Source organism: Apteryx mantelli, chromosome 1 (genome assembly GCF_036417845.1).
Source record: "Apteryx mantelli isolate bAptMan1 chromosome 1, bAptMan1.hap1, whole genome shotgun sequence".
Classification (NCBI taxonomy): Eukaryota; Metazoa; Chordata; class Aves; order Apterygiformes; family Apterygidae; genus Apteryx; species Apteryx mantelli.
This window is the reverse complement of record NC_089978.1, coordinates 31,152,263-31,178,339: the sequence shown is the minus strand read 5'-3', so window position 1 is coordinate 31,178,339 and position 26,077 is coordinate 31,152,263. Positions and strand designations below refer to the sequence as shown.

General features: G+C 39.5%; 1 protein-coding gene across 2 annotated transcripts; it reads left to right on the top strand.

Moving 5' to 3' along the window:
• Positions 1–521: 521 nt before the first annotated feature.
• On the top strand, positions 522–25,204 carry VPS36 (vacuolar protein sorting 36 homolog). 2 transcript variants are annotated; one of them, XM_067291601.1, is made up of 14 exons: positions 522–617; positions 1,978–2,046; positions 5,257–5,327; positions 6,647–6,761; positions 8,225–8,314; positions 9,729–9,815; positions 13,120–13,152; positions 13,240–13,317; positions 13,728–13,862; positions 18,158–18,223; positions 18,805–18,869; positions 20,268–20,352; positions 22,868–22,944; positions 23,024–25,204. In XM_067291601.1, the coding sequence occupies exons 1-14, from the start codon at positions 522–524 to the stop codon at positions 23,115–23,117; spliced, it is 1,161 nt and encodes a 386-aa protein (XP_067147702.1). In that variant the 3' UTR covers positions 23,118–25,204. The 2 variants fall into 2 exon arrangements, with proteins under 2 accessions (XP_067147702.1, XP_067147708.1); XM_067291607.1 differs by lacking the exon at positions 13,728–13,862.
• The last annotated feature ends 873 nt before the right edge of the window (positions 25,205–26,077 follow it).

Below are 26,077 nucleotides of genomic sequence, written 5' to 3'. Positions count from 1 at the left end.
CAAGGCGACCGCTCGGAGCGACTGAGGCGCACCTAAGGGCTTTTGCAGGGGGCTTTTGCCGGTGCACCGCGCTGCCCTGGTGGGCGGGCTGCGGCGCCCCGCCTGGCGGAGCGAGGCCGGGTCGTGCCTGGGAAGGGACCGCAGCGTAACATTGGCCCGGGTCTGTGTGCTGTATTTCTGAGCGCACGGCTTTCGGCAGCAGAGTGTCTCACGCTACTTGTCTGTGCGGTGCTGTTGCCATGGTTTCTCGTCGTGGCCTTGCCCAGGCGGGACGCGGGACCCCCGTCCCCCGGGGCGCCCCGCCGCGGCCTCCCTCCCTCAGCGAGCCGCCCCACCCCGCCGCCGCGGCAGAAGATGGCGGCCGCTCCCGAGGGCGCCGCTAGATGGCGCCGCGCGGCCGCCGCTGCGGGCAGGCGGCCGGGAATGGGGCCCGCCTGCCCGGCGGGCGGGGGGGGAGGTGGCGGCTGCGGCCTGGCGTGCCGGTAGCAGCCCGGAGGGGAGGGCAGGGGAGGGGGGCCGCCATGGACAGGTTCGTGTGGGCCAGCGGCCTGCTGGAGCTGGGGGAGACGCTGGTGATCCAGCAGCGCGGCGTGCGCGTCTACGACGGGGAGGAGAAGGTGACTGCGGCGGCGCTGCTCGGGGCCTGGCGGCGCGGCCGGGCCCGGCGGGCGGCAGGGGCACACGGGGCTGCACGGCGCTGCGCTGCGGGCCGTACGGGGCGCGGCGGAGCCGGGGACCCTCAGGGGCTTAGCCGGGGGGTGACGGGGGACAGGGCTGTGGGTGGGGGGCGGGGGTGTGAGGGGCCTGGCCATGGGGTATGGGACAAGGGATGTGATCTGGCTATGGGATATCACACGAGAGATGTCAGGGGCCTGGTTATTGGCGGTATCAGGCAAGGGATGTGAGGTGGCTTTGAGAAGCATCACTCAGGTGTCTGGGATGTGCTTGGAGTAGGTTTTGATCCAGGGGTCTGACAGGGTTTGACTCTATAGGAAGGTTGTTGGGAGGAGATCCAGGGTTTGTGGGAGCAAGAAAGATCTCGGGCAGTGGGTGTCGCAGGGTTTGTGGAGGGTGGAGGTCCCAACAGGGCGTAGCTGGTGTTGCGCTAATGAAACTTGATACCCATTGCTTGGGTTTTCACCATCTTCCTGGTCCAAGGCTCAGCCCTCCCTGATGTTGCTCCACACAACAACCTGTGCTCTTTTGCTTTGATCTCATGTACTAGGCATGTCTCATATTTCACACTTGGGTCATCCTGGTAGCCATAAAATACCCTTTAACTTTAATCCTGAGTGGTGTTGTCTTGCCCTTTGTTCTTATCTTTCTGAACCAACCCAGTTACTGCTTCTCTTCCTTGCTGGACTAACTCTTGATCTCTCTTCCTTTTTCTGAACCAGAATAGTTTCATACCCTCACAAAAAGCTGTAAAAACTTGCCTCGGTTCTACAAGTAGGAAGTGATTTACTAACACAGGTTTTCCAAATAGCAATTGGTTTCTGATAAAAAAGGAACTTTTTCTTTCAACAATAAAATGGGTAGAGGAGTACTCCTATTTGATAGGCCAGAAGATTTCAGACTGTGCGTAACATATTCTTATTAGTTAGCTTTGCTTTTTTGCATAACTTGCTTTCTTTGTCTGCAAATAATGTTCCAAAGCCAATAGCCCTTCTTAAATATAATATTTCAGAGTGTTTATGTATCTTACACAGCATATGGAGGGAGGTTCCTTCAGGATTTCCTGGGGGAAAGTTTATACAGTTGAAAAAGGAAGTTTATATATATATATCTAATCCTTTTGTACTAGTTTTCTCTATTGCTTCATAAACTTCATTTATCTGAAAAAAGAGAGTGCTTTCAAAATATCGGCTTATTGAATCTGATTGCTGTGTTGTGATAATGTGTAATGTTTCCAAAATCAATATTTATGCAACTTACTGGTTACATTTGTTGTTAATCTGTTCTATTTTTCCCATTTAGGTGAGGTTTGATAGTGGGGTATTACTGCTTAGCACACACAGACTAATCTGGAGGGATCAGAAGAATCATGTAAGTCCCACTTTCTCTCTTGTGTGGTGTTCAATTGTAAATTCTATAATAAACAACAGGTAGCTTACAATGAAAAACCGCATATATGGAGGAGCTTTTTCTTTCGTTTGTGTGTGTTTTGTCTTACAAGCATAGTCCATTTCTTGACTCCTAGTGGAAAGAAAATTATGTACAAGGCATGTTCTTTTACACAATTCTGCTTTAATAGAATGATCATGTAGAGGTGAGGAGGGATGGAAATGAATCGTGTAAATTTTCATTTTCTACAACACACACATAGGTAGTTTTTCTCTAAACTTCATGAACGCTGTAAGGATGTTATTGAAAGCATAAGAAGCCATACATGTAGACTGACACAACACACACCATCTTAAAGCTGCAATTGAAAGAAAAGTCCTCTTCAGAACCAGGTTGGATCATGCTTGTTTTGAACACAATCTTTAAGAAAGCATAGCCATGGAAGCCAAAGTTTAGACAGAGATGTGCAGATGACAACTTTCAAATGTGTATTTTTCTCTGCTGGAGTAGATTTTCACAAGGATAGCTGAAGTGCCTCCCACACCCAAAGGTCATTCCCCACCAACTATCACATCCTTGCTCCAAAGCAAAGAGCTGCTAAGAGCCTTCTAAAGGAAAGGTCACCGGGATGTTTTATTTTTGCAAAACAACATATCTTTTTCCTTAGCAGTTGTTCTCAGAGACAGCAGCACTATTTTTGGTTGAAATTTTTCAAAATGCTTCGTTTTGAGAGCTGCTCTCCAGGGTGGGGTTGATTGTCCAGATCATGAGCTATTCTGTATAAATTAACTTTTTCATGCCCAGTCAGTGTGAGATAACTTACCTGTGCTAAACTGTCTCTGTATATCACCTCCTATTTCTTCATCAGAATCTCTTAAGAGATGGGTGTGTCCTGCAATGTGTACTGCTTCTGATCTTCTCACTTAGATTTTTTTATTTGCTTAGGGTAACATTACACATCATGGTTTGAACCAGTCTAACAACCATCCATATCCCCATTCTCTTCTTCCCACCTAAAGGAGGCTGTTCCTTTCTTCTCCCTCACTTCCCTCCGTGCTCCTAGGCCCCATGGTTCCCTCTGCTGTCCCAAGATCATTGAATTTACTAAATCAGCAGAGAAGAATCCTGGAGAAAAAGAAAATGGTTTTCTTTTGAGTTAGCAAATTAATTTAACTAAGCAAAGATTCTGACAAGCTCCAGGCTTGATTAAGAGAAGGAACACACGGCCAGCAGATCGACAGAAATTACTCAGTGCTGATCTGGTATAGACCTAATTCTGTCTCAGCAGAGCCAGTTTGTTATTGTTGGGTTTTTTTGGGGGGAGGGGGTGTTAATCTGTGGTACACAAATAACTTTGTCAGTATGGTAAATGAGGCTGATTCTTTTCTCAAGCTCTTAGGAATGAAACGGAGCACAATGGCCTCTTACATTGATAGTGAGTTGTTGGCTAAGCTCAGCTGTAATATAACATCAACCTTAGAAACCTTGGCTAGTTTACCAGGAATAAACTTGTAGACAGTCTTCTACTGTGTCAGCAAACTTTAGTAATAAATGGTGCTACCTGTCATTAGGTTAACATCACAAACCTTTTTATGAAAACAGACAGTTATGTTTTATAGCTGATATTGTTACATACCATCTGCAGTTGGAATAGTATAGAAAATACAGATTTCCAAAATAAAAATTACATAATTCTTTTAAGTTTGTTACATAGCTAGACTTGTACAACGTTTCAAATCATGAAATGGTACATAATGTGAGCATTGGACATCAAGAAACACATCCAGATAAATTCTTTGATTTCAGATTCCCACTGGATTTTTAACTCATCTCTCTTGTATCATTTCCTCTTGCTTCTCTCATTAGGAGGGTGGTAGTAAGTCCCCGTGCTTACAGTAAGTTCATAACTTTTTAGTTGTGAACTATAAATGAATGAAGCATTTTGAAAATGTGTGTACAATATGTATACTTATACACAATATACACAGTATAACTTCTGTTATTTTTAAAAAGTTCTTTTTTCTTTTAACAGGAGCATTGTTTTGCCTGTATTTAAGGCATCCAGAGCTATGTGGGTATTATACAAATAGTAACAGTTCTATATATCAGTTAAAATCTAGAGCCATAAAGGAATCCAAACAGTTTATATTTAGAGTTTCTAGAGCAGGGAACCCACATTTTTTTCCCAAGATTTACTCATTAGCAGGAGATCTTGCAAGTATTCTTTCCTAATCTCTGACGTAGTGAGTGTTTAATTATTCTGAGCAAAGAGGAATGATTTTGGTAGTAGGGACTGAGAAGACCCCATAACAGTGTACATTATAACCTGATGTTCGGGACACCCTCATGGCTGACACAAGAGCTAGGTTCAGAGATGGAATATAATCCATGTTTCCCATGTTATAGGTGGTTGTGTCAATCACCAGGCTACTGCATGGAAGGGAACATTGAGGGTTTTCACAAAAGTGAGATCAGGCACCTAACCAGATGCTTTGAATTGCTCCCTGGAGCAACTTCTGTCTCAAATACCTATGGAAAAAATTTACCCTGGATAGGTTAGTCTCCCACAGATGGATACATTCCTGTTTCTTGCCCTGCTCTGTTTTGTGTAAAGCGAGTCCAATAAATGTGTGTTGAAATGCATCAACTGCTGGATCAAGCCCTTGGGGGTGAGATAGATGGAGGAGTTCCTAATCAGTGTATCACCACTCATAGAATAATCTAGTTTATTAGATATTCAGCATTGACAAGACTGGGGCTTTTGGGTATGATTTTTAGCTCCCCAGGTAACATGAAAGGCAAAATTTTAAGAACCTGTGAGCATTGTGCACCAACAGGGATAAGTTGCAGTAGTGTGGAAAATTTAGGGTTTAAATTTTGAACTTAGATTCTAAAGCTTTATCAAATTCCTACATCCTTTATGAATCTAGTCTGAGGTGTCTAAAACTGACACATTGACATGTAAGTCTCTTGTTTGATTATCTAAACCTCAGCTTCAAGTTTGTGTTTTCTGTTTGAATTTCTCTCTAATAGATTATTTCTACTATTACCAGAGTATTTTATATGGAGTGCCTCTAGCAGCATGTATAGAAATCAGTGTTGCTTTTAAAAAGTTAAAAGAAAACATTTGGCTTTACAGAATCTTCAGGGAAATAGTTTTAATTTCTCTTGTGTTTGCATTGATTTTTCTAGGAATGCTGCATTGCTGTACCTCTGTCTCAGATTGTCTTCATTGAAGAGCAGGCAGCTGGGATAGGAAAAAGGTAAGGTGATAGGCATTCTGACTTTCTCAGCTGGATAATTTAGGCATATAAATTATGTGACATACGCAAGATTGCGTACTAATTTATGGTAAGTTCAGGATGTAATCCAAATTTCCAGATTGATGGCCACAGAAGCCTGGTTTTGTCTCTTAAGATGCAAGGATCAAATGCATAGGAGAGTCAAGACAAAAATTGTGTGTTTGATTTGATTTGTTAGATCATATCGTAATCACTAAAAGCCATCCTCTAGCTTGCCATTTTCATTTGATTAGCCAGCAATGCCATAGTGGTGTTGCTGGATCTAAACTTGAAAGCTGATTTTAGTCTTCTATGCCACAGAACTGGTTGGGGATAGAAACTCTGCCGGATCCTGGTTTATATAACTTTCCATGACCATGTGATTGATTTTTAGTTTGGAAATGCTAGACAAGGTTAGAAGGAACTCGAGTGTTTCCACTCACCTGGATAGATGAATCAGTATGGTTATGTGTGCAAAAGAAATTTCACCAGAACAGGAGAAAAAGCTTAACTGGGGAAATATGAATAGTTTACATCTGCTTCCAGCCTACAGTCAGATGGGTAGAATAAGGTAATATGCTGGAGGTGTCCAGCAGAGATCACGTAATTCACTGGTGCTGGAGAAATCAACTGAATAAAGACTTATGGAAAAAAAGTATCTGTAAAATGAAATAGAAGTGATGTACTTGAAGTCATGCTGTGACAGTGGTCTGTTACAGTCCTAAAATAATGCTGTCTCAACAATTGTTTTGCTGGTAGGTATCATTTTAGACTGTTATTTCCCTGCACGTTACCTTTGAATGTTGGTTTTGGACAAGTTCACATACACTGGTCACTAGTGACACATACAAGTGGGATAAGTTAAACATAATATTGAAACCTTTTGTTTTTCTGTGACAAAGATAGTGTACTTTGGCAGTAGTTATTGCAAGTTAAAAGCCAAATCAAATACACTGCTTGACAATTAGTTTGTACCTCAGCTAACATTTTCAGAAATTATTGCTTGAAATGTTAAAATTTATTAAATTTATTTCTTAAGAGTTGATGGTGTGTACATTTTAAATTTGTGAGATATTGCTGTTTCAGAGGTTACAGTCATATTTTTATGCAACATCTGCTTTAATATTGAGGCAAAATACTTAATGTTGTTTATGCACAAATGTAAAGCAATATTTAATATATTTTAATTCTTATGTGAGGTAAAGTTAATACATATTTTAATTAAATTATTAACTTTGTAGAAACAATTTTTTAAATATTAGAGAAAGTTTCTTCTTCTCTTTCCTTTTATTTTTTCTCAGTGCCAAAATAGTAGTTCATCTTCATCCTGCTTCTTCAAACAAAGAGCCTGGTCCATTCCAAAGCAGCAAATATTCCTACATCAAACTTTCTTTCAAAGAACATGGTCAGATTGAGGTAAGTTATGTACCATGCAAACCCAGTATTGGATCTTTGGACACACCTTTCTGCTCTTGCTGTGCTAGTGACAATTATCCATATTTTCATGTTTACTTTCAAGAGGGATCTTTTTCCCCAAATTGTTTTTGAAGAGAAACACTATGATTATTCAGTGTTTTATGCTTTAGCTAAATAGTACAAATAGAATTCCCAAAATGTCAGGAAATGTTATTAGGCTGCATCATTTTAATAGTTTAAAGATAATCTTATATATCACATCTTATGTTTTAAATTGAACACAATGTTTTCCAAAATGGTGACTCTGAGATCTATTGAATGTTTAACAGAATAAAGCTTGTTTCTTTGTACCTAACTCTCTGTTGAATAGGAATGAAGCAACTTATTCCTAATCAGCTCTCTAATTTTATTGCTGCATACTTTTTATTGTCAGAGATGTGTGTTTCATTTATGTTTTATAAATCTTGATTTTTTTTTGCATCTAATCTCAAAGGCTTTGAGCATTCTAAAAAAAAAAAAAGTGTAATATATTTTTAAATGAAGAATTACCTTAAAAAAAACCCAAATGCACTGCATTCTGCAAAAAGTTTCACAGTGTAAGCTTCTTGCTTGAAGAGCCTGTGAATTTTGATTTTACAACATGAAGAAAGTCTTATCACTGTGGAAAATTGGACTTTCAGCTTGAATGAAGTATAAATGTCTACAAATGCATGTGCTGGACCAGACTTACTTTCACTTCTTTGTGAGCAGATTCCAGCTTATGAAGAGTGGGGATTTGTGCCTAGTTATAATTGTATGTGTTTTGCCTAATCATACCTTTATTTATTTTAATTTTATTGTTCATGTCTGAAAATCAAACACTCTGCTGATTGGTTGCCTAGCATACTGGTTGTACTCCTGATCTTTGGTTTATTACTTCAGAATACTTTCCTGTGAACTTTGAACAACGAGGAGTATGGAACAGACTTTTCTTTCTGGATGTTGTTCAGTGGGATACACTTATTATTAGCTAATTAGCCAATGCCACCTTTTAGTATTAGCATAAAACAACTAAGTGTAATTGGTCTACTGTGGTTCTCTTTACACTGTTGCATTAACAGATCAGTAGTAATTGGATTGATCAATTTCCTACCTTTTAAAAGCCCATCTTTGAGCAATAACTAAACCTGGACCTTTTTAACTTTGGTATGTCTTGGAAGACTTTGAATGTCTGCAAAAGATTTTATTATAGTAGTATTCATGCAAGCTTAACTAGTAACTGATGTGGCTTATCCTCTCATATGTGTATTTTCGAGAACTGGAAATTCTTGGTTTCCAAAGAGTGAATGTTATACTGTGAATGCGTAGGTCTTACCATGCTTTGTCTTCTAGTAAAATTTGTTTCATCTGTCATCAAGGCATTAAAAATACCCAGAGATACGCTACACAACGAAACATCTGTTGTCACTTTTTAACATTTGCAGTTCTATAGACGATTATCAGAAGAAATCACACAGAGGAGATGGGAGAACATGCCTGCTGCTCAGACCATTGAAGTTAACAAGAACCCACAGGTACGTGTAGAACTTCTGACATTCTTCTTTATGTCCTACGTCACTTTGTTTAGCTTAAGTGCTGAATCTGTAATCTCTTGTTTCCACTTCGTGCCACTCCATATGCTGCATCAGTCATGCCTCTTTAACCAGCCCTGTGGGGACATGCATGAATTCAGCTTTACTTTGCCCATTTCTCCATTGGCATAAATTAGTTTTTCCTTTGCAGTTTTCAGTTTATATAGGACAGAGTGGCCTAACTTCCTTGAGTGTGTTCAGACTTGAATGAAATAAAAATGAGCTCTATTCTTTATGTAGTTGTGTGTGTGTGTGTGTGTGTGTGTGTGTATGTTTACCTATAATTTTATTCAGCACGATAGACCTGAGACTGAAGATTTTTGGTCTTACTGTGATTTCTTTTCTGTTTTTCTGTGTCTGGAAGTCAAATATATGACATGTAACCTTTATATAGCTGTTCGGACTTGTATGTGTCTCTCTTAAATGTATATTTTAAGTGGACCATTGTTATTGTGAAGAATCTCTTCATCGTATGTTAGCTTGCCTCCTTTAATTTGTCTGCATACTTCTGGGTTATATATTCTGGATAAACATGTGGTTATTGTTTTTATGTATCTTTATTGCATATGTAGTACCATCAATGAACTAGGATACTTTAAAGCTGGCTCAATGTCAAATCATGTATGTTCTCCTTTATAAATATAGTACATATAGACACACTTGCATTTGATGGACTGATGGGAAAGTAGATACCTTGAGTCAAGAACCACTTAATGAAGATGCCTTACCTCCTGTTCTCATTCTGAAGTTACAGCAAATCACTACCAGCAGTGCCAGGCTTTGCAGGCAGAGATTTGAGGGCTGGCAACAATGCCACTTAGGTACCAGCCTTTTTAAAACACGTTCAGCAGCAGACAAAAAGATCTCCATCTCAGACTTAGGTACCTCCATGCTGATGCTTATCAGCAAGGTAAATTAGGCTGTACATGGCACTATGTTGCTGTAGCTTTGTTTCCTCAGGCTAAATTTCTTCAGGTAATTGTGTTTAGATACACTCAGGCATTTCCACTACTCTGTAGTGTAGATGTTCACATTCACTTGCGAGGTGTTAGTTGAGATGAGCTGAAATGCTTAGTCTAGATCAGTCTATTAAGCATAACTATATTAATAGCTTCAATATGTTAATTATATTATTTGCATATGTTACAGCAAATTCATACTTGCTTTGCATTTATTGTTTACTGTTTGACACTGATTTAAAAAAGACTTTCAAGCAATATATATGAAATATTGTATGTGTGATATCAGTTCTTTGGGGGAACTTTTTCTGTTTTCTAATATGAGCTTTTTCATAGTGAGGTGGATGAGAAAACTTAGCATTTCCTATGTTGATTCTTTACATTATTTTCTTTTGCAGGCAGGAAGAATAAGGGCTGTAGGAATTGTAGGGATCGAAAGGAAATTAGAGGAAAAAAGAAAAGAGACTGACAAAAACATTTCTGAGGTAAATACTACTAAAGTTTCAAGGTCAGCCACCTGTCTGAGCTATTTACATTCATTCACAATTTCTTTTAGGGGCAGCTGAGATTATTTGTTGTTGATGTTGAGAGTATGAATTGATTATGGGTGTATGATTTACAGTTATTTACTTTGTTTAACTAGCTTTTTCAGTATATGTAAGGTAATTTCATTTAAACAGTTCCTTTCAAGAAGACTATTCTTTGGAACCAGTGTGGTGCATTTATAAATTAATTTTGTTAGAATTAGAAATCTGAGTTCAGTGGCTTTCCATCCTGGGAAGCAGAACACAGAGGCTTCTGCAGAAAGAGTCCATTACAGGGTTTTTTTTTTCCTCTCTGTGTGCAGCCAATTTTGTTTAAATTGAAAATTTAATATGTATTAAAAAGAATATGCTGGTCTAAACATCTGCACATAGCTGTGGTACAGTAAATTTCCATCAGATAAATACTCAGTTTTTAAATGTTAGATTTAAGCTTCTAATTACAGCAAAATGTTCGGTAGTCCAGGTGCCAGCAAGATGTTACAAGTATCTGTGTAAAATCTTTGGGCTAGATGGAGACTGTCCTTTCCCCAGAAGCAGCAGAGTACTTGAATTCCAGATATCAATAGTGATGAACAATAGAAAATATTAATTTCTCTACTAAAAGTCTCTTAGATATATCTGGGTGTGATATCCTCAAAAATTGTCTGGTTATGTCTCGGTAAGGGATTAATGTCAAACGAAAGTAGTCATAAATTAACTAAAATGGATTAATTCTTATGGCAGAACTTTATGGGATTCATAGTACCACAATAAAAAAGGCATTCACTGTTCTGATTTATAAGAAATTTATGGTAGCTTTGTAGGCAGTATGCTGTTTCAGTTACTGCTAGGATTAAACTTTTTTTTCTGTTTATGAAGAATATAATGAATGAAGTTCTGTGTATTGTAGTTACATGTGTATTGTAGTTGCATATAGTTCAAAAGGTATTGTCTGGTTATTTTTTCCATAGTAACTCTGTTAGAGAGTGAAAGAAATCCATTTATGTGTGTCATATGAACAGAGGAAAACCGTGACTAGTGAAATCCTGCCTTCCTCCAGCTTTGAATGTTACAGATGACTTAATTAAAAAAAAAATAGTGCCCTGGCTTCCAGGAAAAGGCTTCCTGCGTCTGCTGTTCGCTGCTGATAAGACTGCAGCTCTGCAGCCTTTTGTTTATCTGAGGAAGTTCCTGTTAGGTGTGTGCACATTCCCCTTTGTTTCCAGGCTGCCCTCGGGGAGTCAGGCAGAGGAGGAGCTATATGCAGCATGCTGTTTATTTAGCTAAATCAGGGGTTCTTTTGATGAATGATGTTTTCATGCCTGTTATTGAGATTAGAAATGAGCTGGGAAAAGCCTTGATAGAAAACTTTTTATTTGTTGATACAATATAGAAGTACAGTAGAAGCACTTTAATTTACACCAGAGATTGGGAAATCCATTGTAAATTAGGAAATTTGGCAGATTAGGAAGTAAAGAAAAATATTTTAAATGAGAAGCCCTTTGTTCTGATATTAGTAGGTTATTATCATAAAGTAGTATATTTTCCTTTCTCCATTTGGATCCAGCTTTGTCCCACTTAATTTTGCATACGTGCCCGAGGTACCAAGCTTGAGAAGGCAAGTCAGCAGAAACTTCTCCAGTCCGTGGAGAAACACTGGCACCATTAGGAGGGAATTCAAATGACAAGTAAACCCTGTACCCCCATCTTTTTCTCTTCTTTGCATGTGGAGCCTTGGACCAATAAGCTTCTGAGTCAGGTGCCTAAGTATAGATGGACACAACTGGCCTTGCTGCTGTAGTTCTGCTAAAATGTGTATTTCTAGTGGGAGACTAGGCAGAATCAGCTAGGAAACTGTTAAAGCGCATGAGAAGCAGCACTGTTATTACTGTAGGATTAGCAAGGATGGCCAGAGGTGTCTGTGGCCAGAAGACACATTCTAACTGAACTCGCTTTATTTGCGGGTGTGGAGAGGACTGGGTGCTGCTCTCTGGCAAGCTTTACCTGAAAAGGCTCTGGAGTTTTTCTCACACCAGTTGTTCAAAAAAAGGCTGTTCAGCATGGCTGACCACCTACCCACCCAGGCACTTGGTGATGTATTCGAGAGTCTGGGGAGAGGGTTGAATTTGTGTTGCTGAGGCTAGGAGAAACAAGAGCTGCTTTTTAATGGCTTTAATATGTTTGTTAACTCACAGGGTTTTTTTGATCAAATATGTGGTTATTTTTTCTGCTAGTTGGTTATCTTTATGTAATTGTAAAACTTCTAAATGTTAGTATACCTTCAGCTTTCTTTTAAATATGTTTTATTTAAGCTTAAAAATGCCCTCAGGGTGTGGTTGTGGTGTTTTTGTATTTGAGACTGTAGCAATTTACTAAGCTGAGTAGACTTGATATAATCATGGTCCTATGGTTGAAGTCCAGATTATTACATATTTTTGAGGAAAAAAGTTTTAAAGTTCATTAGAGTTAAAATTTGATATTTTGTACAAATCAGATTTTCCCTTACTTTAGCAGATATTTTGTTTTTCTTAGACCCAACAATTAGAGTTTTTCAGAGGATGCTTTTTATGTAATTTTTTTCATCCAAATTTTTTATCTGATGGTTTATCTCATGGACCAAATTTCATTCTAATTTTAACTGATTTTTTGCTTGCTGTGGTAGCATCACTGTTTCTGTGTGTGAGATATTTAAATGGAAAGATGTTGACACACATTTTCAGGCTTTTTGTCTCTTCAGTTAAGCATATATCTGAAAGCAGATACCCTCTTCCTTGCTCATTTTAAATTAACTTCAGTCTTACTAACTTAGTAACATTTAACAACACATCTCCTTCAGGGAGGGTTAACTCCTTGAAAGAAACCTGCCACCATCACTCAGAAGTCCTCCCCCATATTTTAGGAGAGCATAATAAAGTTGGTGAAAATAATGTTTTCTGGGTCTTAATATCTCATTAGTTCTTTCCTATTATATGAACCCTCTAAATCGTATTGAACTAGTGTTTGCGTGCTAGAAAAGTGTGCGATTGTCAGATTTTTTTTTCATTCTTTGTTGTTTCTGGCTTGTCTAGTTTTGATTTTAAGGTGTGTATAAAACAGATTATTCATGTATAAGCCATTTATATAAAATTTTAAATTGTAATACACTAATCTAAAGTCATAGGAGCTCTTATGTATATCCTGAGTAGATGGACAGAGGCAGTTCACTGTATCTATGATCCTGAATGATGTAATTACACTTAACTGCAATATCTGCTTTTCATTGCAGGCTTTTGAGGACCTTAGTAAACTAATGCAGAAGGTATGGCATGTATCTTGTTTTCTCACTTTTAAGCACATTGTCTCTGTTGAGCTGAAAGTTGACTTACATATGTGTCTTTCTTGATAGGCTAAGGAAATGGTGGAGTTATCCAAGTCAATAGCTAATAAAATTAAAGAAAAACAAGGTGACATCACTGAGGATGAGGTAAATCAACTTTGGTTTTAGAGTCAACAGAAACGTTCCTCTGCAAAGCAAAAAGCTATCCTTATAATACATTTCATGTTAGTAAAGAACACTTTAGTATCGTTGGGTTTTTCTGTTTTACTTCTAGGTAAAGTGGCTAAAATGTTACCTTTTGTTTTTGACCCCTTCTTAAAAGCAAAGATATTACTGCCTTTCAGTAGAGGATGGTGACAGTTTTCAGTATTTCATTGGTTTGCTGTTCAAAAGTATATTATGTTAGTCTTGCCTTTGTTTTGCTTTGCTAGTAAATGACTTTATTGGTAGTAAACTGATTGGATTTATTCACCAAAAATATATTATAGTAATAAAATCAAAGACTTAAAAAGCAGGATCATTCACTAGTGGATATACCTTATTATTTTTTTATTTAGACTATTAGGTTCAAATCCTATCTGCTGAGTATGGGAATAGCTAATCCAGTTACTAGGGAAACATATGGATCTGGTACCCATTACCATATGCAACTGGCAAAGCAACTAGCTGGAATACTGCAGACTCCATTAGAGGTAAAGCACCTAACTGTGCATTTTCTGTATGTTGCAGAATTTTGATGTAAATGTGTTTTGGCTGTAGTATTGTGCCTTTCTTTAAATCTCAGACTTAGCAATTCAGCCTCATACTCAACTTTTATGAAGTAAATTTTTTGCCTCTTAAGTATACATATTCTCTTTTGAATGAGAACTTTTGAATATAAGCACTAGAATTTGTGTTTGGAGTAATGGCATCTCAACTTCCAGTTAGCAAAGTATGGGTGATATTTTTGTAAATCAAATTAGCAGTCTTTTTCTTGTTTAAAGACCCTTGTATTCATTTCTTGCCATAGAATATTACTTTTTCTTCAAAAAGAAAAACAAAAACTGATTTTGAAAATATGAGCAGTCAGTTTTTGAACTGCTTAAAAATTACATGTTTTACTAATATAACAGAGTTACTGCACATTATTCTTTCTATTGTGGAATTTCTTTAATTTTAATTTATCTGAAGCTATTACAGAATTCAAGATTCTCACCAAAAAGTTGGATTTCCTACTGAAATTTATAAGGCTATGTGTCTCCTAAAAAGCATACATACTTAGAGTATGTTTTGTGAAAGCTATATGCCACCTACAATGTTCAGAATGGAAAATTGAATGTATCTGAAAAGTTAAAACTCTAAAGTAATTGATAGATTTAATATATTGAAATGTCTTGTTCCTATAATTTATTCTCTACTTTAACATTATAATAATTCAAAGTCTTTGGATATAGTATCAATGTTTTGCATTTTAAAATGATTAGAGAAAGATATCACAGAGTCACAGAATGGTTGAGGTTGGAAGGGACCTCTGGAGATCATCTAGTCAAACCCACCTGCTCAAGCAGGGTCACCTAGAGCACCTTGCACAGGATCGCGTCCAGGCGGCTTTTGAATATCTCCAGAGAAGGAGACTCCACAACCTCTCTGGGCAACCTGTTCCGGGGCTCTGTCACCCTCACAGGAAAGAAGTTTTTCCTCATGTTCAGATGGAACTTTCTGTGTTTCAGTTTGTGCCCGTTGCCTTGTGTCCTGTCCCTGGGCACCACTGAAAAGAGTCTGGTCCCATCCTCTTGACAGCCTCCCTTCAGATACTTGTACACATTAATAAGATCCCCTCTCAGCCTTCTCTTCTCCAGGCTAAACAGGCCAAGCTCTCTCAGCCTTTCCTCATAAGAGAGATGCTCCAGTCCCCTAATCATCTTTGTAGCCCTTCGCTGGACTTGCTCCAGTAGTGCCACATCCCTCTTGTACTGGGGAGCCCAGAACTGGACACAGCACTCCAGATGTGGCCTCACCAGGGCTGAGTAGAAGGGGAGGATCACCTCCCTTGACCTGCTGGCAACACTCTTCCTGATGCACCCCAGGATACCATTGGCCTTCTTGGCCACAAGGGCACATTGCTGGCTCATGGTTAACTTGGTGTCCACCAGCACTCCCAGGTCCTTCTCCGCAGAGCTGCTTTCCAGCAGGTCAACCCCCAACCTGTACTGGTGCATGGGGTTATTCCTCCCCAGGTGCAGGACCCTGCACTTGCCTTTGTTGAACTTCATGAGGTTCCTCTCCGCCCACCTCTCCAGCCTGTCCAGGTCTCTCTGAATGACAGCACAGCCCTCTGGGGTATCAGCCACTCCTCCCAGTTTTGCATCGTCAGCAAACTTGCTGAGGGTGCACTCTGTCCCTTCATCCAGGTCATTGATGAAGAAGTTGAATAGGGCTGTGAGGGCAGTAAGCGTGACAGGACTGGACCCAGTACTGACCCCTGGGGGACACCGCTAGCTACAGGCCTCCAACTAGACTCTGTGCCACTGATCACAACCCTCTGAGCTCTGCCATTCAGCCAGTTCTCAATCCACCTCACTGTCCACTCATCTAGCCCACACTTCCTGAGCTTGTCTATGAGGATGTTATGGGAGACAGTGTCAAAAGCCTTGCTGAAGTCAAGGTAGGCACCATCCACTGCTCTCCCCTCATCTACCCAGGCAGTCATTCCATCATAGAAAGCTATCAGATTGATTAAGCATGATTTCCCCTTGGTGAAGCCATGCTGACTACTCCTGATCACTTTCTTGTCCTCCACATGCTTGGAGATGGCCTCCAGGATGAGCTGCTCCATCACCTTTCCAGGGATGGAGGTGAGGCTGACTGGCCTGTAGTTCCCTGGCTCCCCCTTCTTGCCCTTTTTGAAGACTGGGGTGACATTGGCTTTCTTCCAGTCTTCAGGCACCTCTCCTGTTCTCCATGACCTTTCAAAGATGATGGAGAGTGGCTTAGCAATAATGTCTGCCAGCTCCCTCAGCACTCGTGGGTGCATCCCATCGGGACCCATGGATTTGTGGGTGTCAAGTTTGCCTAAATGATCTCTAACTGATCCTCCTCGACCAAGGCAAAGTCTTCCTTTCTCCAGTCTTTCTCTCTTGCCTCCAGGATCTGGGGTTCCTGAGGGCTGGCCTGAGCAGTAAAGACTGAAGCAAAGGCAGCATTCAGTAACTCTGCCTTCTCTGCATCCTTCGTCACCAGGGCACCCACCCCATTCAGCAAAGGGCCCACATTTTCCCTAGTCTTCCTTTTGCTACTGATGCATTTGAAGAAGCCCTTCTTGTTGTCCTTGATATCTCTTGCCAGATTTAATTCCAAATGGGCCTTAGCCTTCCTCGTCACATCCCTGCATACTCTGACAACGTTCCTATATTCCTCCCAAGTGGCCTGTCCCCCTTTCCACTTTCTGTATATCTTCCTTCTTCTGGTTGAGTTTTGCCAGGAGCTCCTTGCTCATCCATGCAGGTCTCCTGCCTCCTTTGCTTGACTTCCTACTCATAGGGATGCACTGCTCTTGAGCCTGGAGGAAGTGATGTTTGAACATTAACCAGCTCTCTTGAACGCCCCTTCCTTCTAGGGCCCGAACCCATGGGATTCCTCCAAGTAGGTCCCTGAAGAGGCCAAAGTTTGCTCTCCTAAACTCCAGGGTTGCGATCCTACTTATTGCCCTGCCTCCTCCTCACAGGATCCTGAACTCCACCATCTCATGGTCACTGCAGCCAAGGCTGCCCCCGACCTTCACGTCTTCAACCAGTCCTTCGTTTGTTAGTATGAGGTCCAGCAGAACACCTCTCCTTGCTGGCTTCTCCACCACCTGTGTCAAGAAGTTGCCACCAATGCTCTGCAGGAACCTCCAGGACTGTTTGAGCCTAGCTGTGTTGTCTTTCCAGCAGATATCAGGGTGGTTGAAGTCCCCCATGAGAACCAGGGCCTGGGATCGTGAGGCTACTTCCAGCTGTCTGTAGAAGGCCTCATCGACTTCCTGATCAGGTGGCCTGTAGTAAACACCCACAACAGTGTCACCCATGCTAGCCTGCCCTTTAATCCTTACCCGTAAGCTCTCGACTCGCTCTTCATCCACCCCTAGGCAGAGCTCGATACATTCCAGTTGCTCTCTCACATAAAGAGCAACTCCACCACCTCGCTTTCCTGGCCTGTCTTTCCTAAAAAGCACGTAGCCATCCATGACAGCACTCCAGTCATGTGAGCTATCCCACCATGTCTCTGTAATGGCAATGAGATCATGGCCCTGGACCGCACACACATCTCTAGTTCTTCCTGTTTGTTCCCCATGCTGCGTGCATTGGTGTACAGGCATTTCAGGGAGGTGATCGAGCATGCAGGTTTCCCAGGAGGGATACAAGAGGATCCTCCATAGCCACATCCCATGCACGCTTCCCTGGCTGCATTCACCTGCTGGAGGCGTCCCAACTTGAGCTGTCTTTTGCCAACTACCCTGGCACTAAAACTCTCCCCTTCCCCCATCTTTCCTAGTTTAAAGCCCTCCTTACCAGGTTGGCCAACCTGTTGGCAAAGACCCGCGTGCCCCGCCTCGTGAGGTGGATCCCATCTCTCGCCATCAGTTGTCGATCTTCAAACAGGGTCCCATGGTCGTAGAAACCAAAACCCTGTTGCCAACACCAGCGGCGCAGCCAGTCGTTAACCTGGAAAGTCCGTCTCCTCCTCCTCTCATCCATCCCCCTCACTGGCAGGATTGAGGAGAAGATGACCTGGGCTCCCAGACCCTTGGCCACCATCCCCAGAGCTCTGAAATCCTGCTTGATGGTCTCCGTATCATCTAACAGCTTTTCTCTAATGCTAGAAATACTTGGTATTGTCTGGGTAAGTTTTTGCATTAAAGCCCATAATTTAACTCCTCTATTTTACCTGTTTAATCAGTCAATTGCAAGTGAGATACTGTGTTTACAAGATTAATACTATTTCTCTTACCAGTCTTGTGCTTACACAGGAGCGAGGAGGGATCATGTCACTTACAGAGGTGTACTGTCTGGTAAATCGGGCACGAGGATTAGAGGTGAGAAATTGATACTCTCAAATATTTTATAAAATATACTTCATTGACAAGCTAATTAAAGAAAGAAGCATGAAAGTATTCTCTACCGACTGCTCACTCTGCCCTGTCTAACAGCACAAAGAAATAAATCCTTTATTAAAATTAGGAATTTTCACCTTTTCCCCTTCTCCTTCTTCCACATAATGTTTACATTCCTCCATAGCTTGTCATAATATATGCTGCTTTTATTCTGCCAACAAAGAGAGATGTGAAAACATTATGTATAATAGAGAAAACCCATGCTTATCTAGAAAGAAAACTGAAAGGACAGAAAATAGTAGAGAATGGTGAAAAGTTGTTGCCAAAATACAACAATTCTCTCTGTAGACATGACAAGAAGAAATATCATAGAGAACATACTAAGAGAACGGAAAGGAGTGTAACAGCCAAGAGAGAAGACTGCAGGATATAATGAAAGAAATGAAGAAAATTATGTAACCTGGTGCATCTTATGGCTGCATTTATAATAACTGCTTGTTTTCATGTAATACTGTATATTTCACATGTAAACTGTGAATAAATCTGTTTGATTATTTTAATAGTTGCTCTCGCCAGAAGATTTAGTAAATGCTTGTAAGATGCTGGAGTCACTGAAACTACCACTAAGGTAAGAGACTTACTGACGCATTTTTAAAACACTGTGCTCCCAGGCCAGGCCACAGTGCTCGGATGACTCAATATATTACATGCAGTAGATTTTAGAAACAAAGTCATCCAAAAACTGTTCCATGCAAGAACATCCACTCCATACTAAGATATGAATTTATAACTATGTTTCACTTTGTCTGCTAGGAAGACAGTATTCTTTTTGCTGCCTATACAGTTTCCTTTAAGTTTGATAGTTAAAATTTATGCTTGAAATCTTTTGATTGAGAGCTTTCAGATGGATCTATTACTGTTGGTTTTTAGCATCTTGCACTCTTAAATTTAAGTTGTTCTTCGTAATATCCCTGCCAAGTAAGGAAGTATTAATTCTATTTCAGATACTAAGGAACTTGGACAAAGGGAGGGAGACTCATCTTGCTGAACTTCTGATATGGAAATTGTAGTAGTCTACATCTGAGGTAGAAGCCTTAGGCTTCACCTGACCAAATGTAGTCCTCTGTTTTAGACTAAGATGAATCAAATCATTGACTATAATAACTAGGTCTCCATAAAATTTTAAAGGAGTTTGAGGTGACTAGCTCAGATGTAGACACACTCTGGAGACCCAAACTTGTCAGATGTGTTTAAAAAGATTGTAACTTAGATCTTTAAAGAAAAAAAAAAAGGTATTTACATGCCTCTTACCTGTTTAGACATGTAATGCCATTAGTTTCAAAGAGACAAGGTTTGTAGCTTGTTTTGGGGGCACAAAACCCTTTTTCGCTTTACAGATCTCATCTCATTTACATCCCTTAGACTGTCATGGCTACAGTAACCTGTGCTGTTCTGTTAATTCCATGCAAGTTTAAGGCTAAAATATAAATAGGAAGATGAATAACTTACTGACCAAAGTAATTTCCAAAGATTATAAAGGAGCTGAACATAAGAAAGGCGCGGAAGACTAAACGTAGATTTCTTGTATCCCCTGGACCCCTTTTTTCTGTCCACAGATATGCCATACCTAAGGCCCACAGAACTAGTTTCACAGGGTTTCCTTTAAAAGTCAGCCATCCATACTTAGAATGAGGAATTCTGCATATTTACAAGCAGAAAGTGCTAACTTCATGAAACACTAAGCTAATGGTCACTTAAAATGTGGCAAATGTAAGTTGCTATTTTCTTTCACCCAACTCTTGCTGTAGCTTGTTTTTCAGGCTGGGACAAGTGTTTAACTAAGCCCAGGCATATGCCCTGGTCTTTTTAGTCTCTTCAGATTTTGAAGATACTTTTAATTTTAAATTCATCTTACAGCATTTTTTTTCTTCTGTAATATGTTTATAGGTGTGGACATATTAGAAATGTGCTCATAGGTAATGTGCACAGAGGTTTTAGTTACTTTGAATCTCTCTTTTGATTTTAGACTTCGATTATTTGACAGTGGTGTGATGGTGATTGAACTCCAGTCTCACAATGAAGAGGAAATGGTAGCTTCTGCTTTAGAGACAGTATGTGAACATTCATTTCCTTCAATGTTCTGACCATGCTGGGGAAATTTAAACACATTAGGTATAAAAACTTGAGGTACAGGATTTCCTTTTGAGGTTTTAAAATACAAAATTTTCCACAAAATCTTCTAACAGTAATATGTTTTATTTAAATAGCACTTTTCAAAGTGCTGTTCAGGCAGTCATCTTAGTCATTGCTTTCTCCTTAAGGAATAAATCATTTTTCCATCTCTTTTTAAACTTCTTTACCTTCAACCTTCTTCCAGGACTTTTGTACTGTAGGGTAAAATTCATGGCACTTGGTATTAGGCACTTAATTTAACAAAAATGGACTTCAAACTCTGTACACAGTGTGATGGAAGGTAGTGAAAGTAGCCCTTAAATGTTGATATAGGCAGTTTGGTTTGGGTTCATTTCATATAATAATAGGACATTGTATGTGAAACATCTTATACTGAGTTTGCTGCTCTGGAGAGCTCTCTGTTGGGGAGTAGTGCATATAGAATTAAGTAGATTCATCACAAAAAAGAAGTACAAATTGCTCAGTGTGATAAAACTTATTGGTCTTACCTACCTATTGACTCTTTGAAGTACTGCTGTCCCATTATTTGATGCATTTTCCTATGTGTTTTTCAGCAGGATGTTAGTTTTTGTTTTTCACAAAGTTGCGTAAAGGCTGATTCAGTCCTTCCAAAGTTAGACATGCAGTCAAAGAAGAAAAAGTAAGGCTACCGCAGGCACCTTCTCACTTCATATGTGAGACAGATTTTTCAGTGTGTTCTGCATGGTTGATACAAGAGAACTTTCCTCTCACCAACAAGATTTTAAGATAAAAGAAATGTATATACCTGTCTAACAAATACAGTCTTAAATTATCAGAATTAAAATGTTTAAATCTTTCAATACATGTTAATCCTTTCAGCTTATTTTTTGTATTTCCAGAAGAATACATAGTCCATTTCAATTGTTTTCTGATTATTTTTTTCTCATTAATTTGTTGCCTTCAGCAAGAGTGTTCATCTCCATAAAGGAAAGGAGAAACCCTTTCTCAAGAAGGGTATAGAGATACTGACATGACCAGTGAGGTCAGCCACAAAAGGCAACAGATAGTGAATCTATTACAGAGGTTCTTTTTTTCTTTTATTTTCATAATATTCTGCTTTGACTTCACAGAAAAATATAAGGGAGGGGCTTTGAATGAGGAAGGCTGGCCCATAAGGGAAAAGGAAGATGAGATCAGAACTGTGGCCAAAACCAGCCATATATTTAGTGTTTAATGTACAGTAACATGAACCTTTGAGAAGAAGTGAAAGGAAATCACAGTGCTTCAGACAGGAGAGTGATGTGGTTTTGAATGGCTGGTGAAGACAGGAAATGACATGAATGTCAAAGGAACCTGAAGTCACTCTTGATGAGAGCAGTGGTTTGGGAAGGAAAAACATAATTAATTACCCATATGCCATCTGAGATTGTGTAACTGATTTGTGTTACTCAGATTCAGTCATTTAGCTTTATAAAATGTTAAGTTAGGACTAATTTAATCCGAGATTCTGTAAAACGGAAACTACTATGCAGAGACTGCTGAGAATGACACGAAGTAAACCCCTCCCAGCCCAGTTATGTGGGAAGCAGGAAATGGCAACTACATCTGGATTTGAAAGTTTGCTTGAATCTGAAGCAATGGAGAAATGTAAGAATTATTAATTGTAGGGTAATAAAACATGTTTATATGGGAATTTCAAAGCAGTGTTAAGCCTGTAATAGACAACTAATATTCTAAGCATCCAGATGTCCAACCTGTGTGAGAAGGCTTCATCTTTGTGTATGGAAACTAATGTGGTGGAGACAACGGGACCAAAGTTTTGAGTCTGAAGATTGAACCTGTCTTTTGTGTTGTCCGAATGTGGTAGTGGCTTTTACTGATCCCACTAGTATGCTGTAATTTAGGGTGGAGTGCTAAGGTTTTTGAAATTATTACAGGCAGTGGGATATTTTAAACTAACTCAAATTCTCCACCTCCATCTCAGATGACTGAAATTCTAAATTGATGACCCCTCCTGCCCTGCTGCCTTTTATTTCCTCTCTCAAGCTTCACTGTTTACAGAATCACTTAGTACAGTTGGGCTGTGTAAATACTGATTGCAACAGTGTACTGCTGACTGTGAGCTATTTTAATTTTTCCATTCATTTCTCCTGAGGTATCTTTTAAAAAAAATTGGAAAGAAAAAATATAATATTTTTACAGATTTAACTCCTTTTTATGTCCCATTTTTATACTTGGCAAGTTTCCCAGGACACTTAAAAGATATTTTTGAGGGAAGTTGCTTATAATTATTTGTAATTTTTCTAAAATGCAAACAAACTAGTTGTCTTCGCAAGAGATTTGCTACCAGTTTATCACTTTGCAAGGAGAGTTGCGTTATTAAACTAAAGAACTGATTCAGTATCTGAGAGAACAACTTCATTGTTATTTTCATGCCACAGTTTGTATATTTGTGTGTTTGTTTTTTGATAGGTATCTGAAAAGGGTTCTCTCACAGCTGATGAGTTTGCTAAGCTTGTGGGGATGTCTGTTCTCTTAGCCAAAGAAAGGTAAGTAATAATTGCCCTGTTTATTAATAACTTCAATTATCATGTTGTCCCCAAGTAATAAATTTTTTTCTTTCTGTAGGCTGCTGCTAGCTGAGAAGATGGGCCATCTTTGTAGAGATGATTCAGTGGAAGGCTTGAGATTCTACCCAAATTTATTTATGACACAAAGCTAATGTAGTTTGTGCACGTTTTTTATGTAACAGTTGAACACGAGAGCAGAGGGGAGAACCTTTCCAACAACTGACTTTACCAATTTTATTTTGTTAGTCAACAGCAACAGTGATGAACATTGTAATGTTTTACAGTTCTCAGGTATTTCAAATGCTGAATGGTCTTATGTGGAACAGAGAAGAAATAGGAATCACTAAATCAGAATTATGTTACTATCTGAAACTGGTTAGCTCACGTGTGTTAAGTTTTATTTGATATGCTCTGTAATTTCTCATTTCAAGAGAAGTGAGATGAAGATTCCACACAAGTGAAAGTGGAAGGAATATCCCTGTAGTCTGCCATGAAAACCAGCACCCAGAACATAGGTTACTGCATACTCCTATTACAGTTTATTTATGTCTAGAGCAACAAAGCAGACAGATGGATCCGTAGCGATAAGAAATGTGACTCTGGTGTGTACTGAGGTATAAGGAACAAAACAGTATAGAATAACTCCTTCTCCCTTTGAAGTTTTCTAAGAGAGGATCTTGAATTTTTGAAAGAGGGTTCTTTATACTTTGAGGCAGAAAGAACCTGATGCAGGAGTTGCTAACATATGCTATATGAATCAAGAAAACATGGTGTTTACTTTGTCATGTCTTATGCTAATAGCTCAATTAGAAGCATTGTCAGTACAGATTTCCTCCCTTCCCTTTCTTTGTCATCTCTCTTCCTGTTTCATTATGTTGCACTTCGGGTGCACTTTCTGCTCCCTCTTTGTGTAGTGCAGAGTACAATAGCCCTCTGTCACTCTACCATACTCAGTGCTTTAATATGCTTGTTTTTTATGTTGTACTTCTGATGAAAGATCATTTGATAGTTCCATCAACCCTTTGTCTGTTTTGGAGAGACAATTAATTTACATATATCTCATATGCCAGAAGGCTTTTAATATTGAAGGGAAGAAAAACACCATCCCCCTATGCTTAATAGTCATGAGGTATCATATTGTTTGGTATTCCTTATCGTGTGTTCAGACTGAATGTAATTTGATAGCCTCTGCTTTCATAACTCCAGTGGAGTTGTTATATTACTTGAAGATCTGATGTCATGGTAATAGTGGTAAGTGGATGTTTATGATCCATGTCACTTACATTTTCAGGGTTTTGAAATGACCAGTTTTAATAAATAACAAAATTCATTCAAGGTATAGGTAAGGACAGCACGTATATAACATATGGATGTAGCAACAGCCAAATGGATGTTACAAGAAGGAAAAAATTGTTTTTAACTGCCTGAAAATATCTTCAGAACTATTTCAGTATTACTGTAGCTTAGACAAGGGTTAAGAGCCTGTTGATAATGAATTCAGTGTAGAAATTATGCTTTTGTTTCGTAGGATGCCCGTTCAGAGCCAGGGAATCCTACCCTCTTGTCCCCTTATCCTTGTCACTAGCAAAATTTTATGCAGTGCTTTCTTTAGGGCAGTTTTCCTCTGTGCTTTGTGAAGGTGGAATAGTGCTAAAACTAATGAATTTGGCATAGCTGAAAGAACTGGTTTCACACTGTATTCTGGTAACCATTCATCATGGTCTCTTCAGGAATCTTATGGCTTGCTACGTTTCTTCATCCTCCCCACAACCCACAGAAGAGATCTGTACAAGGTACTCCAAGCATCATTCATCTAAGGAGGGACTGAAAAGAGATAAATGCAGAAACAACAAAGCTGGTGCGTGAAAGCTATTCCTCTTGCCTGATACACCTATCATGTTAAGGGGAGACCAGTGGTTTACAGGTCTGAACCTCTCTCCACAAGGGGGCATGTCTTCTACCAGAAAGTACAAAACTGGAAAGGATATGCCAAGCGTAAACTCCCAGTCTCAGTTGCCCCAGCCCTGCATACTTCATTATCTTAATTAAGCAATAACAATACGGTGTATGTAGAATGATGGTACCTTCTTGAGCTTTTCTTTCCCAAGATTTTCCTTGACTTTTTTCTTTCTATAGGGAAGAAATCTATAGGCTAAATTGTATAGCTGGTTTAGAATTGAAATATATATGAGAAAATGATCCCCAGAAAGTATTAAAAATTACAAGATTTTCTTTAAAAGACTGTATTGTGTGTTTTTTTTTCTTTCTAAATGTTTTGGGCATCTTTAAAGCTACACATCAAAGTCTTGTGGTTCCATGTAGCAGTTTTTTTAAGCACAGCATATATTCGTTGTCTCATTTTGTACCCAAAGGGTATAAGATAGGTTTGGTTTAAAATTAAAAAGTAGAATTAAGTGTAATTAGAATGCCCTGGTTCTGTTGCTTAGTAGCCTGTGACCCATCACAGGCCAGAATCAAACTGTAAAGTTCTGCATAAGCACCAGTTTCATGAGGGAGCTGGTGTGAGTCAGAGCCAAACATGTATATTGTGCTAGCATTTGAAAGGCATTTCACACTTTTGAATGTGTTTTTCCAACTTAAAGACAAATCATGTACCTCCTCCTCGTACTCTGATACTCACACTGAGAGCCACTTGGTATGAGAACAAATACAGTGGCATAGTTTCGGGTGTGTGGTTCGTGCTAGCACATCAAATTGTCAGAAGTGCTCTTCAGGCCTAGTCCTGTTTCCATCGGTACTGTTAGCAAAAATCCATTGACTATACTGAGGCAGGATTATAGGAGAGAGCAGGATATAGGTGTTACTATTCTCTGAGATCGTTTCAGTTTAAAACAGACAGTGCCTGTATGAACTTCATTTCCTTGTATGTTTTGATGGTTCCTAGAACATTTTCATCATGATATGTGAACCCTATCTTATTTTTCCAGGGCTGCCCAATAATAAACCCCTTATAACAGAGGTTTGGAACAGAGGTCTGTTCAAAAAGCACTTTTTTCTTTATGGAACATCCTGAAATGGTGATTTTGTTTTTCATTTAAAAACACATGCCTTTTTATACCTCTGACAGGAAAAGAGTGTTGCTTAGGAATCT